Here is an 18,283-nt window from a genome sequence, read left to right on the forward strand (position 1 = left end):
GGGCGAGAATGTGAGTGGGTTCATAGAGTTTCATCCCCGATATATAGTGTGGGTGAGCCAGAAGTGGAGGAGCTAAGACAAGTTATTTATTTAAAAATAAATAAACGATGTAAGGGAAATGGATAGAAATTGAAAGATAGCAGATTTTTAGCATTGGACCCAATCTTAGATCCGCAGGCCAACATTAGAGCCATTTTCCCTATATATTCAAATCTACAGGCAAAAAAGTGTGTGCTTGACTTTGCTCATATACTATATGCGACAGCAAAGTCAAGCGCACACTTTTTTGCCTGTAGATTTGCATGTAGACATACTTCAAATCTCTGCGTACATTGTACGGGTTAGGCAAAGAAGTGTGCCCATTCTCTAGCTAATACATTATCTTACTAAAGCTTCATGTTAGATAGCATTTCCAACCAATTCTGAAAATCGCAAACTTCGCCTATGAAGTAACGTAAAAACACTTTGAATGCAAATCTGCTTTATGTTAGGAGAGCTACCAATGAAAAATAAAATTATCCATCATTATTCCACCCCCTACCGCAAACTATAGGTACCTCACTATTACTGGAACACCTACCCTACTTCAAAATTGTTTATTATTCACTTTAAATCTGGACATAATTTTGCCTGTGCCGATTAGTTTGTCCACCCCCTGTACTTGTACGAGACTCTCTAACCGTCCTGACCTTTCCACCCAACCATGCGGCCGGAATGACAGCAGAATGTTGCCAATGCTTCCATCTGAAACTGCATCTACAGCCCATCGTGACCCAACTTCAACGATTTGCTGTCGCCATCAATGCGATTCAACAGCTGCAGCTACTATCGAGAAAAGGAAAACAAAGGGGATCTATAACAGTTACTATACGTCTATGAAGACACATCCTATATGTAAATCGCTAACTTGTAATAAATGAAAACTAGCAAGAAGGAAAACTTAAACCAATTAAAAGCAACTTAACTGAGAAGACTTACGTTTCACACCCGTGCTCACACGCCTTAGGCTGAGGAGGACTTTCGCCACTCCATTTTCTTCTTCTTCTTCTTCCGTATTTAACGTAACATTGTCAACATTGTTCCTAACATTCGTTACATTCTTTCTTTCTCTCTCGCTTTCTCTCTACCTCTTTTGTTTGCAAATGCACTCACTTAAAACTCAACAATTAAATTGTTAATATACATTACCATTACGTTTTTTGTTTTGTTTTGTTTTAAAGTTAAAAAGATTGTTTTAATGTTTTAATACAATTATCTTTGTCTTAATTCTCTTTGTGTTTCTGTTCTCGGACTTCCTATCATCCACACCGCCCTCGTGTGACACCCCTCTACTATCCTACTGTACGCTTCCCGTTTTTTCGTCGTTTTCCTCCCGTCTGTGTGTTCATCATAAGTATTTTGCGTGACCTAATCAATTGGTTTGTATTTAAAAATCTCTGTTGTTTCGTTTATGCTTTTACCTTCTCTTGCTGTTTCTTCTTCTTTAAGTTGTTAGAATTTCTTGTTTCCAATGTGTGTTGTCGAATTTTGGCGCCTAGACTACTAATTTAGTAATTATTATCATCTGCTGGAGAATTGCCTACACTAGGTGCCCGTCGGCGTCCGTGTAGCCAAGGGACGCGTTGAACGAGCTCAGGTTCGTACTGCTCGGGTCGTACGCCCCGATGAGCAAATTGTTACCTAAACTACTGCCACCGGCGCTGACCGGCACTAGGCCCGGCGGTGGACCGCCCATCATTGGCACTGGCGAGGGATTCTGAACACCGAGCATCTGCAAGCCACCGCCGATGCTGTTGAGGTGATTGATTCCCCCCGGCAGGAGTCCGGAGCTGTTGGACTGTTGGTGCTGCTGCTGCTGCTGGTGTTGGTGCTGGTGCTGGTGCTGATGCTGCTGTTGATCTTTGCGCTTGTTGGGGTCTTTCAGGATACCCTGCGGTTGCTTTGGCGTCGACTGCGACACCTGGGAGATGTTGAGCAGTCCTCCGGAGGAGGCGGACGAGTCGTGCAGCGTTTTGACCGTATGCTGCGTGTGGTGTGTCACATCCGGCGGGGGAACCATGGCGCGGGTGCCCCTCCGCAGCGTACCATTGGTGTTGGTCGGCAGGGCCGGTATCACCGGCAGTGGGGGTGTGGACATTTCCATCGGGGGGTAGTCCTGGAAGATGTTGAAAATTAAAATGATTTCGATGCCATGAAATGTATGTTCTATGAGAAAAAGGTCTATCAATTGCCAGAAAAGGCCATTTCAAATTTAAGTTTGCCCTTATGGGCGGTAGTAATAATTAACAATTTAGGACACCCTAACTTTCAAAATAATTTGGATTATTTGTTGTCATCTTAACGCGGATCAAGAAATTGTCTTAACTTAGGGGCGTCTCAATTTTAGAATGCCTATTGAATATGCATTTAATAAAAACAAATGCATTTAAATTCCATCGTTTGCATCAACCATTCAGTGGGATTTGAACGTCAAAACAAAGCATGCGCATTTTCGTTGACACTTGCACTTGCATCGAGGTTAAAATTGAGTCGGATCGACTCGTAATTTAAAAAAAAAATTGAGTCGCCCAGTTAATGAGTAAACCAAGGGGTTGATCACTCCGCACAATGTGCGAAAAACACAGTTCAGCCAGGGAGAACGACACTTCAGGATAATCAAGGTTATCCAGGCCAGTGACAAGGCCTATACCATCAGCAGCGTTTGACAGTAGGCAGCATGTCCCGGGCTCAAATCGTTTATTTTGCTGTTTTGGGCCCGCTGTCACGGTATAACATGTTGCCTACGCGCCTGCCACTGGGCTGGGATTATCCCATGTTTATCCAAATCTTTCATAAAATTTTCAACATGCACAACATTTCAATCCATACTACACTGTACCAAAACTCCATCCTCTGTTCGAATGAAACCTCAGACCATTCAAATCGAAACATCGAAATCGCTTTTTCGAATGATAGCTGCAACCGGATGACGGTTGTTTTGTAATCAGATGATGCTCCACTCGGATAAAGGATGTACATTGATACTAGAAGCGATTGGACCTTAGTTGAAATATGTAATGCTCTCTGTAGAATGATTCTCATCCCAAATTGAAATGCATATAGTATTGGTTCAGTACCATTACGCAAATCATCCGAAACGATGATTTAAATTATTCTATCGAACGTTATTTGCTGATCTGAGCTGACAAAAAAAGGTGGAAACATAGTCATTGCTATCAGAGGTGGTACGAACATTGGTGAAGCGTGGAAACCGAAGATTGTCTATTTAGTGGTGGAGGAAGTTTCCTCTATCAACAAAAGATTTATGTATCCTTGATGCTATTCAATATGGAAATTCAAACAATCGAATTATCAATCTCATTTGAAGCATTTGCAAGTCATCCTGTTCTTAAATTGTTCCCCGCTGATGTAATTTTCAAATAAAATTCATCCTTTTATTTGGATGCCAGTCATGTGGATGCTCATCAGTTGATAACGAATTCAACCATAAGGCAGTTATTCGAAAATCGAAAGCATATTATTAAAGGGCTCAACCAATGCAATAATCATTGGAAGTGTTGCGGATGTTTTCGTTCAGTGTATTTATTCTTTCTATTTTCAACTTTTTCCTTATGCATCAGCGTTGCCAGATATACCGAGTTATCGGCTTTACTTCCCATCCGAAGGAAGGCGTGATCAGAGATGTTATGCCTCAGAACATCCCGGCGGCGCTGACTGGTATTGAACCCAGGCCTGCTGGGGTGAGAGGTAATCACGCTCACCACTACACCACCGGTGCCGTGAACCTCAATCTTTTTGAATATATATATATATATTTTTTTAAGCCTGCTCTAAACAATATTCATATTTAAAAATGTCTTGTGCTGGATACTCTTTCGACTTATTTCCATTTCCTTGCCATTGTTGCCTACTCAGGAACCGGGAGCTGATTGCTCATTCCGGTAATTCCTGGAAATCGGGAAATACTTTTAATCGGTGAACAAATGGGTCCTTTAAAATGTTCAATTTTTTAACGTCCTGAAGTTTATTTAAATTTTTCGTTGAAAATTTTGTTCCAATTTTCTTCCACCTTACCTAAGTTATTTTCCGACTTCTCCTGGAACGTTATTTCAACTTTCCTTGGAAGTTTCTACTGGCTTCTCACGCCAGTTGTGCGGAACTTCAGTGGTGCTACCAGAGTTTTAATACAGTTCCATTAGCTTCAGGAAAACTGCAGAAACTTCAGAACAGTCCAAACTTTTGAGTAATCTGTTAGGGTATGTTACCATAAACTGACGACAGTTTAATAAAATTCTGTTAATATTCGGGAACCTGGGAATTTCAGAAAAGTCCAGAAACTTCACAAGTCCAAAGAATTTCAGGGAAATTTTATGGCTTTTAGGATAGTTCCTAAAAATTCAGGAGTTCCATTTGTTGCCAGGAGAACTGAGAGAACTTTAGGGAAGCTCTGAGAACATTAGGACAGATACATTAATTTCAAGGAAATTGCTGAAACTTTAAAGGAGTTCCGAGAAATTCGGGGAATTTCCGAAAACTTCAGCAAAATTCCGTGAGGTTCATGAAAATTTTGGAAACGTAAGGGAAGTTTCATGAACATTGGATAATTGTGAGAACATTTTACAGAAAGTTCGGTGGTGCTTTTTAATGGCAGTTAAGAAAACTTTTTAAATTAAAAAAAAACGGGTTGATCAGAGAAGTTCAATGCTGATGATCGATTAATTTCAAGAAAATTGTGAGAACACTTAAGAAGTTCCGAAATCGTCAAAAAACTTCAGAGACCTTCAAAGATGATCAGCGATTTTCCGGTAGTTACATTAGCAGGTCAGGTATGAAAAGAGATCTTCAAACAGCCCCATTAACTTCAAGAAATTTGGTAAAACTTTCAAGGAGTTCCGAGGAATTGTGGGATATTCTGAAGTTCCGGATTTGTTTCCCAACTTCTCCTTGAAGTTTCTTTCGACTGTTCCGTAACCTTTCTGATTTCCAACTTTCTCCAGAAGTTTCTTCAAGTCTAACTTAGGAAGTTTCTTCTAGCATCTCCAGGAAGTCTACTTCTAGAAGTTCCAGTAAATTTCTATCGGAACTATGTATCGCATTCTTCCGGGAGATTATTTCGTCTGGAAGATTATCCATTCTTCGTACGTTTTTTTTTCGACTTTTATTGGAAGGTTTCTCCAAGCTTTTTTTGGCTTCCCCTGGAAATGATTACTTATGAAATTTGCATCCGATTTCCGAAACTTGTCTGGCTTCCCCTGGATGCGTCATCCGAGTTTCTCCTAAAGGTGCTTTAAATTTTCGCCTTTTCTGTCTTTCCTTAGGAATGTCTCCGGAAGAGTTTTGTCGTAGGACTACGTCTTTGATTTCTATATGGGGGTACACTTTGTGAAAACCGAAAATGGAACATGTAACAAATTAAGAAAGATTTTGAACGTTAATAATTCAGCTGCCCCTGGTTCAATTTCAATAATTTTATCATCAATCGATCAGAAATATGGCTACGCATCGATAACAATGCTTCCGAATGTTGATTTTCAACAAGAAACTATTGAAAAACTGGTAAATGTCCAGCATTGTCCAAAAGCGTCGAATTAACTAACAAATCCACCAATTACCTACATGCATATATGCTGCTTCCCCAGCACAGTCGTCAGAGAGTAGGAAGTAGACGAAACAAGTTGAAGTGGCATTCGCATCCGATCCTCGGGCGCGTGCGAATAGGGAGGATGGAATTGCGTAATATTTTGCACACTCATCGCCATATTCAGAACCAAACGCCGTGGCGGTGTCTGACATATCTCCGGTCTAATTTACGAGGTGTGCTGAAGGTGTTCCTGAAAAATGAGATCCGTGATGCTGTCACCTACACTAAACACGCCAAGCGTAAGCGGCCATGGATGTCATCTATGTTTTGAAGTGACAGAGTCGCACTCTGTTTGGTTTCGGAGGTTAAATCATCACCAACTTTGGCAGCAAAACGGCTCTTTTCAGGGCCATCAAGCTTATTACAGTAAAGAGTAGGAATAGAATTCATCTGCCTGTTTGTCCATATTCAGAACCAACGATCACACAAAATGCTCATGTAATCAAACAGGAATCAACTTTGAATCGCCACGGCCGGATATTTTCGATGGAAGAAGCAACAATCTAGCATCTAATTCGACGAAGACGGCAGGAAACATTTGTGAAGCCGAGTTATTTACGAAAGAGAGTGTCGATGAAGAGAATCGATCAATGTAGATAGGACCTATTGAGATTTGTTTTCCGTACTAAGCTCCAATGCTACCGACGTCAGGGAGGCAGCTCCCACATCTGGACCCTACCTATCGACCCATCAACTCAACCGGGGATCAACGACTTTACTTCCTGAAGGAAGACGTGATCAGAGATGTTATGCCTTAGAACATGCCGGTGGCGCCGACTGAGATTGGACCCAGGCCTGCTGGGGTGAGAGGTTATCACGCTAACCAGTGGCCGATATCTTTCAAGGTGATATCACGGCGAATGAGAACGACCCAAATTTGAGTTTAGTTGTCTCAGAAATAAGAAATAAAGTACAGGAACTCAGCGATGAGTAAATTTGCCTCATGTTTTTCCAGGATTTTCCAGGGAAAAATTCCCGAATTTGAGAAAAGTAAAGATTGGATTCACTCAGTCTATTGGTACTACACCGAGACTGAATAAAATTTTCGTCAATTTCCTCATTTTCTGGCAGATTTTTTAGGTTTTCCACAGGAAACCATGAGACAAATTTACTCATCGCTGAGTTCCTGCACTTTTGGCGATTATGAGTGAACTAAACTCAAATTTGGGTCGTTCTCATTCGCCGTGTACGCAAAAGGAAAAGAGCCAGTGTCGCTACTTGATAGCAAACTACTCATAATGGGAGGAGTCTTTGTAGCTTTTATACCACTTGGTGACACATCATTCTGCTTTAACCTGAAAAGATAAAATAGAGCGCTGCTGTATGGCATTAGCTCATTTTCGCTTCGGACGGCGTGGTGACTAGCAATAGCAGCAGTAGGAAGGTGGTGGCTAGTCCACTCTTTCACACCCAACAAGCAACAATTGACTGGTCATGGCAAAGGAGGAAAAGGTCTGGTAAAGGAGGCGCCAAGCTTCATCGCAAAGTTCTTCGAGATAACCGCCATCGGTCGTCTGGCTCGCCGTGGGGGTGTCAAACGTATCTCCGGCCTGATCTACGAGGTGTGCTGAAGGTGTTCCTGAAAAATGAGGTCCGTGATGCTGTCAGCTACCCTAAACACGCCAAGATTAAGTGGCCATGGATGTCCTCTTCAATAAAACGGCCCTTTTCAGGGCCATCAAGCTTACATAAGAAAAGAGTTGGAGTATAATTTATCTGTGCTACAAATTTGGTACGCCTACAATTCAAAAACGGAAAGAGTTGAGATAATAGATAATTGATCAATTAAAAGAACTAAATGCTCTTCACATTTATTCCGTCCACTAGCAATCCTACGTCAAGTTTCCGTTCGTGCCCCTAGGCACAGACCTTTCTACTTTTTGAAATTGTAATTTATTTAGTCAAACATAATCCTGGTGGAGACGTTCACATTTTCACTACGTACAAGCAACAGACAGCACACGACAGTGGCCACAATACGACCACTCAATGATCATCCATCCATTTCAACGAATCCCGAAACGCTGCATTGTCAACTGCCTCACTACCAGCACATACCAGTATCTAGCTATCGTTTTCAACCTTAATCCTCCTCATCATCAATGTGCTCTCGTAGGCCTGAACGTATCCAGTCATGGATATTCCCGGTCATGGAATACGGTGTACGTGTCACTTCCGTATCCCGAGTGATTTTCTCCATCGAAGTCTTGTGCAATCGAAAAAACCGACTGCTGTGGTTCTCTCTCATTATTTGCAGTGATGCCAGAATTGATGAAAAAATTAGCTTTCCATTGCTTAGCTTACGGACTTACGAGCTTACGGAGATGAACTAGCCTACGGCTAAAAATCTCCTACCTAAATAAAGGAAGAAAAAAAATCCATTGGCGTTGACCGCACCGTCGAAAAATTTTCTGTTCCAGCACATATAGACAGTTTCTTATGGAGTTGGTTGGAAATGCTAACATGAAGCTTTAGTGTGATGATTTATTAGCTAGAGAATGATCTTTGGAAGAGGGTAGGTGGATAGTTCCGTTAGAGTACGGCAGTATGAAAATTGAATAGAAGTTGAAAATGAGCGAAGGGCCATTAAAGCGACAGTTTTCAAGATGACGCACATTTTTGCCTAGCCCGTACGATGTACGCGGGGACTTGAAGTATGTCTCCAAGTCCACAGGCAAAAATGTGCGTCCCTCCTGTTGCTCATAAACTGACTGCGGCTGTGGAATAGTTCTAGCGACATTTTCATCACTACCTAAAGCCCCACGTTTGCGAGAGCATTTCCAGTCGATGGTGTGTTATAATGCAGTTCTTCTTTACCCAACTATTGTGTTGTTTCTTATGGTAATTTCGGAATTTCGGTGGAGATAAAGGGTAGTACAAAGCCCACCATGTTTCATGCACAGTCTGACGTTTGCTTATGGATTTTCTCATAGGAGTAAAGAGCTACAGAGTCACCGTCAACGCCAATGTGGCGGAAGGGTGTTTGAAGCAGAGTTGCGACCTATCACAATCACGATCGTCAAACAGCTGATGGTAGTAACGCTTTGTACATTCCTATCGATGTGCTCGTCGAAGCTCTCTCCATGACAATCCATTAAGTTGACGAAAGAAGTAAAAAGCAGCTGGTGAATGTCGTCTTCGGTTGTGATCCTTCATCGATCTAGTCATTCCTGACAATCACGACACTCATCTGTGCTCGTTTTGAAGCAATTGCTGTGTGTTGGTGAGTGAGCCCAACAGCTTCCGTTTCATGTTGCCTGCTTTATTTGTAACTCACACAGTCGCGCCTGTCGAGACAAACTTGGAATGCGTAGGCATTGCTTTCATTTTCTTCTATCGTTTCACTTTTTCTCATAATCGTACTGCAGAGGTCTTCACTGTTTTCGTTGTGCTTTTCATCATCAGCAGCGAGTGTAACGTTTTGCTTGTGAGCAGCGACCATTACTGGTGATTGTTGTTTGCCATGGCTCTACCTCTCACTGCGTGACAAAACGTTCTGTCAGCGATAATCGGTTGATGCGTAGACGAGTGTCACGTGAGAGTCATGATATTTTGCATCACTGGTTTGAAGTGTGTTTTTGTGGGTGTTAACACAAGGTGGCAGAATGACTTACCCCCTGATAAATGCTTTTTATTTTTTTTGTTATCAAACATTAGAATCTGGACATTTGAAATCCGGTACGTACATAACTGAGATTCAAGATTTTTCGAAGATTTAAAATCTTAAAGTTGTTGTTATTCTTATCCCGAAGAATTTCTCTAGAAAAATGATTTAAGTCTCAGAATCTAGGTAAGTTTCCTAAGATCTTTAATAACGATTTTATTTTGAAGTCCGGGAGATTATTTGATATTTGTCTATATTGAAAAAAATTTGGTCGAATATTTTTCAGACATATTTATAGCACCGACCAACCAACATAACACATTGAATATTTCTCACTGTAAAACATCGTCGCAAAAACATTACCACATTACTTGAGTACACTACGGTGGGCAGTACGCTGACCAGATGGCGGTAGTGTGTAAACGTCAAACGCAAGGGAATTGATTATGCGCACCACGGGTGGCAACACTACCAACCACGATACTTTTAAATTGACCGTTAAATGCTTGTTCGATGAACAACTTTCGAGTGTCATTTCTGTTTGTCTGTGTTTATATTTTAAATATTCATGTACTAGAATTTTAATGAAATGACAGTCTTGAGAGGATCTGCCATTTTATCTTAGTTTAAAAATTATTGATTAAATTTCGCGATCTTTTATTCAATCTGTATAAGAGATATCATTTTTTTTGGTTTTATAATATTGGGCTTGGGATATCAAAACTATTTTAATTTTAACTTTCAGAAGTTTTAGAATTGTTCATTGACATACCTTTAGAACTTTTTCCTATGTCCTAAATGTATTTATTATATGTGCACATTGGCATATTCAATGCCTGATAACTTGAAAGTTATAAATTAAAATTCGCAGAATTTAAATAAGTGGGATTTTTTCAACTTATCATGTTTAGAAATTTCTAGTCTAGGATCAGAAATTGAAATAAGTAAGTAATGTAACCATGTTACATTCGATATGTATCAATGGAGACGCAGAGTAATCTAGTCGTATTGGAGTAATGAGTGAAATTTCAAAACATGATAATTTCAAAAAATCGTAACTCAAAAACGAAGACAAAAACATCGCTGATTTTTTTATATGTCGTGTTACGCCCATTGTCTACAAACCATGAAAACCATAAAAAAACATATACAATCAAAGTTCTCTTATACAAAACTCCAATTTTTATTTTTATTCATTTTATTTTTCTGAAAAGTATTTAAAAAAAAAAATTTATTTGAAATTTTGAGCATTCAAATCGGCCCAGTGGTTCAAAAGTTATGATATAAAAAAAAATGTCATTTTGGAAAAAAAATAGAAAAAAATCGATTTTTTTGACCACCCTAACATGGAAATGGTCACCCTAAAGAGAAAATAATAAAAAATACGGGTCAAATATTTTTCAATAAGGAACAAAACTACTAATTGTTACGAAATTCTGCTATGTAATGACTGTATAAGGCTCCCCGAAGCGTTGACATGAAATAAATACAATAAAATTTAATGTTTCACCATTAAAATAATCGTGAGCTTCGCCATAAAAGCAACAATCAATACGAAACTTACGATTTTAAATTGACTCACTACTTGACTATCCTATTGTTCCCAAGCAAACGATTAACGTACCCCAGTCTAGTCGAAATTCTAGTACTACGCAATGTTTGTTTCGCTAAGAAAGTTTGACAGATAAAATGAGGGGTTAGTGGATTTTCCTATGTTTCGAGGGGTGAATCGATTAGCTTGGGACCGAAGAAAGTACCAGAGCTGCGCCAAAAAGTTGAGCACGTTTCTTCGGGACCTTCTAGTTTTAGAGCTACCTCTATGATAAAAGGTCGTATTATTAGACAAAGTGCAAATGTATCCAACAGGAAAATAAAAATAAAATAACAAACAGCCTTGACGCCTACTGGTTGATTGAATGGCAGTTCCAGAACTTCTATTTAACCGTAGTTTAACAAAACTACGTAAAATTTTCTAGCTACGCCACTGAGAGGGTCGCATCATATCGATTCGTCATTTGGTCTTGAGCCAATAATGGATTCGCCCTGGCAATTGACCAGTATACCAACCATAAACTTACCATAGGAGGATAGGAAAGGTAGCGATCGCTGTTCATGTTGTAGTAGGACCCATCCAGCGGGGGACCAGGGGACGGTGCGGTCACGTAGTTGTTCTTGCCTATCAGCTGATCGTCACGGCTTCGCTGCTCGTATACGACGTTGTTGTGCCGTGGATGGGGCAATGTTCGTGTATGAGCTGCAATACAAAAAACGTGTAACAACGGTCAGACGATTGGTGCGCATGCCCCGCGAGCATGGGAAAAGCCAAGACACCCACCTGCATTGATGTTGTTCGGATAGTGGTGTGGCAGTGTACCGTCCTTCTGATAGCGAGGCGGTGGCATATCCGAATTTTCCACCAGATAGGTGGAGGCAGCTTTCTTCCGGGTTTCATCCTGTTGGCGAAAGATGGCGTTAGTGTTGTTCGGCGACGTGGATCAAGGCCGGTACTCACCATATAGTCAGGCTGACTGCCATCGTTCGAGTAGGAGTCACTCTTCTCCGACACACTGGACAGGGTTTCACCTGTAACGGTGTCATTGTATGAGCTTGGGGCGTACATTTCAATGGTGGCGGATTTGCTGTTCTGATTGGATGAATCTGATTTTTCGATTTGCAATAGGGGTGGAGAATGAGAAAGAATGCATTATGAGAAATATGTTCGGCTAAGGTATGTGTGAAATTCTCGTGTTCCTTTCATGATTTGCTCGTATCCGTCGCTAAACTCGATTAGCACAAGAGAAAAAACGCATTAATTATTTAATGAATGCCGAGAAGAAAAAAAAAATGCTATCCGTCGCTGGAAAATAAGCAAAATTAATTCCATGGCAAAGCGTCCCCTAATGGACAGTCAAAACGTGTCGTCCGAAAAGTCGAAAACCGAAAAGCACTTAATTCCATTTGGTACGTGAATACATAGCGAGCGACCACCGGGGTGAGAGCACAGTAGGCCTTCGTTTCTAGCGTCACTTATTTACGGCAACGCACATCCGCGCAAATAATTAGAAAATATGGAAACCATAACGCAAGTGCCAGATGACAACAACGACAAACGACGGAAGCAGGAAGGAATACATATTCGAAACGTGATAAAACGCGCGTTTTCCCCAGCCCGGAAATGAGAAATTGAACCTAAATTGAAAAGAAAATAAACTAAAAAAAAAGAATGATAACGTAATTTACCTTTAGCTCGCTTTTTAATGATAAACCACGCAACGAGGCCGGCATTCACCACCAGCAGGCAGAGGCCGGCGAGGGCGATGCAGAATATGACGAAGCTCGGCAGTTCCGCCTTCTCGGCCAGCTCCGAAGGCATCGGTTCCGGTCCTGCTTGTCAGCGCGGGAATTCCAAACGATCCGGATAAAACGGGCCAATGATACCGACAACAACAATAACAACAAGTGCAAACAATAACGGTCAGGAACGACGGATCGACAGACACGGTTCGGTCCAAAGCGACGTGTTGCGAAACGAAAACATGGAAGTAAATAAAAGATAAATAAAACGGAAAATTAAATTAAAATGAAAAGTTGTTTCTTTAGAGGGGAGGGGGATGTTTGAAGAAATGAAATGTGTTATCAAATTGTTTGGTTGGAAGGGGGCGAGAAGGTCGAAGGCAACAGCTTTCGCTAGAGCTAGATGAGTGTTGGAAATTTCTAGTATGTGGACTTTGGAGAGAGGAAGGCAAGCAGGAGGGGTAAAATTGTAAATGGAACTTAAACAAATAGTAACAGAAACGAATCATAAATTTATTGCTTCAATCTAAAGCTAAGTTTAAAGTATATTTGTCTGTGATGCTGCATATGATTTTCTTAACCTAAATATATTTTTTTTTATATTGAAATCTCAGTTGTCCTCAGACGAAAAACACTGAAGAAAAGCATTCCGGCCAACATGAATTAGAATTCCATCAACTGCAATTTTTGGCCCGTTTTTTTTCCTCGAGTTTTTCAGTGCCTTGAAACGGAGCAGAAGCAAACAATCGAAGGTCACATCTACCGACAGTGCTACTGTTGGCTGTCGCTCCTCGGAAAAAAGGCAAAGCTCCGTGGGCAGAGGGGAAGTGGTCGGAAGCGTTCCGCTCGGCAAACGGATGGGAAATTAAACAAAAGCGAGAAATTACAACTTCAAGAAGTGAGTGCTGGTGCCAGTCAGTAAAATGAGAAAGAATGGGAAGCAATGAAAGCTCGAGCTGAAGCTATTTCTCTCTCCGTTGGTTGTTGGCGTGGCAAATAGTTTCCAATTAAATTTTACTCGGAATGTCAAAATGTCTTGTAGCTTCCCGGGCAGGAGGTCAGTTTGGTGTTGTAACTTGCTTCGCCGAGGTGGGGGTGGTTGAGAAGAAGGGATGGAATGCCAATAATATTGCTGCGCTGCAAATTGTCGACGCCGGTTGCTGTGTATAGTGAAGAAAACCCGACACGTGGTCAAATGAGAGAGACGTTGAGGGTGGTAAAGCAAGCTGTCGTGCTAGTGAAACATTTTTATGATCATCGAAACCATGGCAGAAGGCGGTCGAGTGGAAGTGTAATGTCAATAAATGGAAAATTTCATGAGGTAAATTGAATTTGGCAAAAAATATGAACCGAAATGAGGGCTCCGACGACAGCAATTAAAAGTGATTATCGGTTTGGCAGTCGCAAATGGGGTTCTTGCTCTGTTGAACCTGATTTTATGTCTCGATTGTTGTGGTAATTTTAAGAAGAGTGTAGAGCATCTCAGGTATAATAAATAATATCTTAGGTGCTGAATTAAAAAGTTGTAATTCAATAGCAGATAGAAGTATTGAAAGTTTTTAAACCCAATAGTCTACAAAGCAACGCGATATTTGTTTTCACATAACAACTGTTTCTAGCAATTAAAAAAAAGGCCCCACTGTATGTGTATCACAAAAAGTATCCTCCCGGAGGGGATTATGGTGGCATACTTAATCTACCCTCCTGTGCGTTTGATCACAGTAGGAACATATTCAGTGCTGGGCGGTCGGTGGTTACAACAAACGTACACCATGTACCATACTCGGATGTGGACCATTAAAAGATAATTAGCCTGGCAACTGAGCCGGACAGGGAGAAGAACCGAGCTATCGCAGTGGGATCCTTTTTGGGGGAGGATGCTTTCCAATCCCGTGAAAGTTTTTATTTAACGAGACGGTGCGGCGGCAACACCGCAGCATAAAAGGGTTTGCACTTTTAATCCGGTTACTGTTGGGGTTACCTAGGAAAAGTTCTCTTGACGATATCAATTTCATTATGCGATGACATTCATCGGTGCGTGGATCATTTATAGAATCCAGAAATGTTCGCTATCACGGCTGATTTTAGATAGCGGTTATTTGTGGATTCTATCGATTGTTCATCCATTTACGGCAATCAAATGCCAGGGAGACGGCTTCCAAACCTGGGTAGATATCGCACCCATCAACTCATGGGCCGGAGCTCCTTTCGAAGGAAGACGTGACCAAAGATTTTTTTCATCTCAGAAAAACACCAACGACCACGGCTGGGATTGAACCCAGACACACTGGGGGGAGAGAAAGCAGTTACACTGACTACTAAACCATCGGCTCCATCGTACTCGCCTTTGGAAATTAGTGCTAATTGATGTGCTGCATGCCCATGTTCTGTTGGAGTGAAAAGTAGTCCCTAGAACTAGATTGCGGATGACCCGGATACTGGCCACGGTGATGCAAAGTGGGGCAACGATCCCGGTAGAGTGGCCAAAACCTCTAGTGCTGTGTGAATGTATCGTACAGATTTGCAGTCTTGGACAAAGTTGTTTAGTTTATAAAGAGGCAGCTTTTGGTGGTCTCCGATTAGTTCGTATTCCTGCCGCATAGGTGGCGCTTGAATCTAGTTTTTGAACGGAGTTTCCTACAAGGATAGATTCTTCGGCAAAGTTTGGAATTTTATAGTTTTGAGAAATGTTGTCGAAGAAAGTGAGATATAGGATATTACAAAAATCTTCACAAATATAATTATCACATTTTTTTACGTTTTCAGCTGAAAAGTCTAAAGTTAATACGTATAACTTTATCAAACTGATGAAATTTAACAAGTTTTTTTTTTTTTTTAATTTTGCGGTGTCTAATTAATGTTGATAAAAGTATTTTCTAGATTATTTCAAACTAGTTGTGTACAAAAATGTCATTTACTCAAATTAGTGCAGAAATAGAAAGACAAATTTATTCATAGTTATTAATGTACACCAAGTTGTACATTTAGAAGTTTAAAGAGAGTGAAATACTAACGCATCGCGTCCCCGAACGCATACTCGTTCTACGTCCCTGCGGCTTGCCGTTGACAAGTAGTTTCGAAAGTGAGGAGGAACCTTCATCGGACGTCCCATCGGTTTCGTGTTCGCGTCAAGGAGATGCAAATTGGAGTGCTGAATCTGATAATTGGCCACTTAAACTTGGAGCAATCGATTACATCCGACCAGGCGATTGATCCCCGTAAGGATCGGAACTTCTACTGCTAAACGCGACAGAACTACTTGCTCAGGATTCATTCACTTGAACTGATTTGGTGAGATTGATTTCTGAAATCATTTGATTCGGATGAGGCTCTTAATTTTTATTTACTTCATTTTATTTCAATCAGTATTCTTAAGAAATTTACAAAATAAGGTCCCAACATTTAAATTCAGGAACTCGGCTAGCTCGGTGGATGCCGCTTTTGCCTACTGAGTAGAAGACTGTGGGTTTACTCCAGGCTCCTCCAAAATAAAACAATTGCTATGATCGCATCGCCTGCTTAAGCGAATCCTGACCCAGTCCTACCCAACTATCCAACTCCGTAGTATCTACGGCGTCGCTGGTCTCCCGAAAGTAGATGTTACATCAACAATATCTGTCCTTTCCCCTAACGGAGAAGATGGACGTGGCCTATACTTTAAAAACACGATGAAAACGCCTTGTTTTGCTAAGTTCTCTTAGTAGGCCGAAATTTCTCTTTAAGTGAGTCACAGGTCTTTGTTGTCTTCGACAACACTTCTCAAAACTATAAAATTCACAACTTCACCGGATCCTTCTAGGACCCTCCATTTAATAGATAGTGCCACCTATGCGGCAGGAATACGAACTTATCAGAAAACACCAAAAGTTGACCTTTAATAAACTGAATAACTTTGTCCAAGACTGCAAATCTGTAGGATGCATATCCACAGCGCTAGAGGCTACCGCGTTCACTGTGATGGGTCATTAGGTCAAATTCCTCTAGGCTGAATGCCACTAGGCCGAATGTTCCTTGGCCGAATGCATAGTTGTTCATGATAAGAATTTAGCAAGACAAAAAGCCTAGTGCTTTTGTCTAAACTTTTAGTGTGAACTTTTTCAACTTAAAAAGATCCTTTTTTTGGTCGGTAATAAAATAAGGGTGGTTCTCAGATTACGCTAGTTTACAAATAAACGTTTAAAAATGAGCTTGAATCTTTAACCAATGATTCTTATGTAAAATTGTGCGCTGAATCCAAGAATGTAGTAAAAAATCTCTTTAAAAATTTACTTTGAAAAGTTTGATTACTGAAATACAAATATCTCCGGTTGTAATGAGACCATATCAATTATTTCAACACCAAATTAAAGTGGTTGTACCACTAATATCACTGAAAAATGGTGTTCAATAATCGGAAGAAAATTTTATTACCTTTAATGTGGCGTTAAAGTAATTAATATAACTTAATTACAATCGGAGATATTTGCATTTTAGTAAACCCATTTTTACAGTGATATTTTTAGCTATATCTCGAAAACTATCCTACTGAGATTTTTTTGGACAACATTTTTGGATTCAGCGCATGATTTTACATGGGAAATGACCATCAGCGTACAAAGTTCAAATATGCTGTAAACTAGTGTTATTGATATAAATGAATTATTATTTTTTAAGTAAAGACGCATGTTCCTTGGCAAAGTTGTAGCTATGATGATTTCAAGCTACTGTGCTGAAAAAATAATGTTTCTACTATCCCTTAACGTAATTATTTCTCAAATTTCTCATAAAATTTAAAAACAAATAATGTCAATAAAGTGAGAATGTTAAAATATAGAAAAAAGGCTTCTTGAGCAATCATATCAGCTACAACTTTGCTCAAGAACATGTGTAAGTATGTATATATCAACCATTTGAGGAGCATTTTTTATGCTGAATAAGTTCATAGAAGACACAAATCATCTAAAACTTAAAACAAAAGCACTAGGAATTTTGTTTTGCTAAATTTCCGTCTTGTACTTCAGTAAACATGTGGTACCTGGGAAATTATAAGAGATACCAATTTACTTATCTTGACAAAAATGTGTATTTCTACAAGTCTGCAGGTGACTGTCACGGAAAAATAAAAACAAAAAAGCTAGAGCTAAAAATCTGAATTTTTCATAACCTCCCTAAGTCAATTAAGAATAATTGTCCTAACATGAGAACGGCAAGAGTTGGAAAGATTTTTCTTAAGCAAAGCTTGAAATCAGCTCTGCTACAACTTTTCTCATAAACATGCGTTTTAATTAAAAAAAAAAAAACAAAAATAAAAAAATAATAATTCGAGAACTACCCTGATTTATGAAACCAAAGAAGAAGATTAAACTGTAAAAGGTCTGCAATAGACACTACACCTCTAAAACTTAAGATAAATGCACTAGCGCTTTTATCTAGCTAAATTCTCTTCCTGGACCACTGTGGAATGGGTCACTAGGCCGACTGGGTAGTTACACTGAACTTGTTGTTCACTTATAATAATACGGCATCTGTCTTGTTCCAGGTTAAGAAAATACTGAACAGGAAATGAGGTTGGCCGAACTATGTCAATGCATTGAATGTCAAAACACACTGCTGCAATACGTCCAGAAAGAACCACTCATGTTTCAAAGAAGGAAATATCTGCTCTATGGACATTCTTGAACTACACTGTACACAAACATCATCCTCTGATCGAATGAAACCTCAGACCATTCAAAACAAATCACTGAAATCGCTTTTTCGAATGA

At 40.1% G+C, this 18,283-nt stretch overlaps 1 protein-coding gene across 2 annotated transcripts in view; it reads right to left on the bottom strand.

The window, feature by feature from the left end:
* Positions 1 to 610: 610 nt before the first annotated feature.
* Positions 611 to 18,283, bottom strand: part of sns (sticks and stones) — a 441,055-nt gene continuing 423,382 nt past the window's right edge. Inside the window, exons 17-21 of one of the 2 annotated variants that reach the window (XM_065237807.1) lie at positions 12,486 to 12,629; positions 11,758 to 11,903; positions 11,581 to 11,698; positions 11,324 to 11,499; positions 611 to 2,155 (exon numbers count right to left, since the gene is read on the bottom strand). In XM_065237807.1, the coding sequence (XP_065093879.1) occupies positions 1,580 to 2,155; positions 11,324 to 11,499; positions 11,581 to 11,698; positions 11,758 to 11,903; positions 12,486 to 12,629 (1,160 nt within the window). In that variant the 3' untranslated portion in view covers positions 611 to 1,579. The remainder of the gene's footprint in view (positions 2,156 to 11,323; positions 11,500 to 11,580; positions 11,699 to 11,757; positions 11,904 to 12,485; positions 12,630 to 18,283) is intronic. The other variant, XM_065237806.1, reaches the window with a different exon arrangement.

The sequence above is a fragment of the Ochlerotatus camptorhynchus genome, unplaced genomic scaffold (assembly GCF_037179485.1).
Source record: "Ochlerotatus camptorhynchus isolate MF236.1 unplaced genomic scaffold, CSIRO-AGI_Acam_v1.1 ptg000646l, whole genome shotgun sequence".
In the NCBI taxonomy this organism is placed as follows: domain Eukaryota; kingdom Metazoa; phylum Arthropoda; class Insecta; order Diptera; family Culicidae; genus Ochlerotatus; species Ochlerotatus camptorhynchus.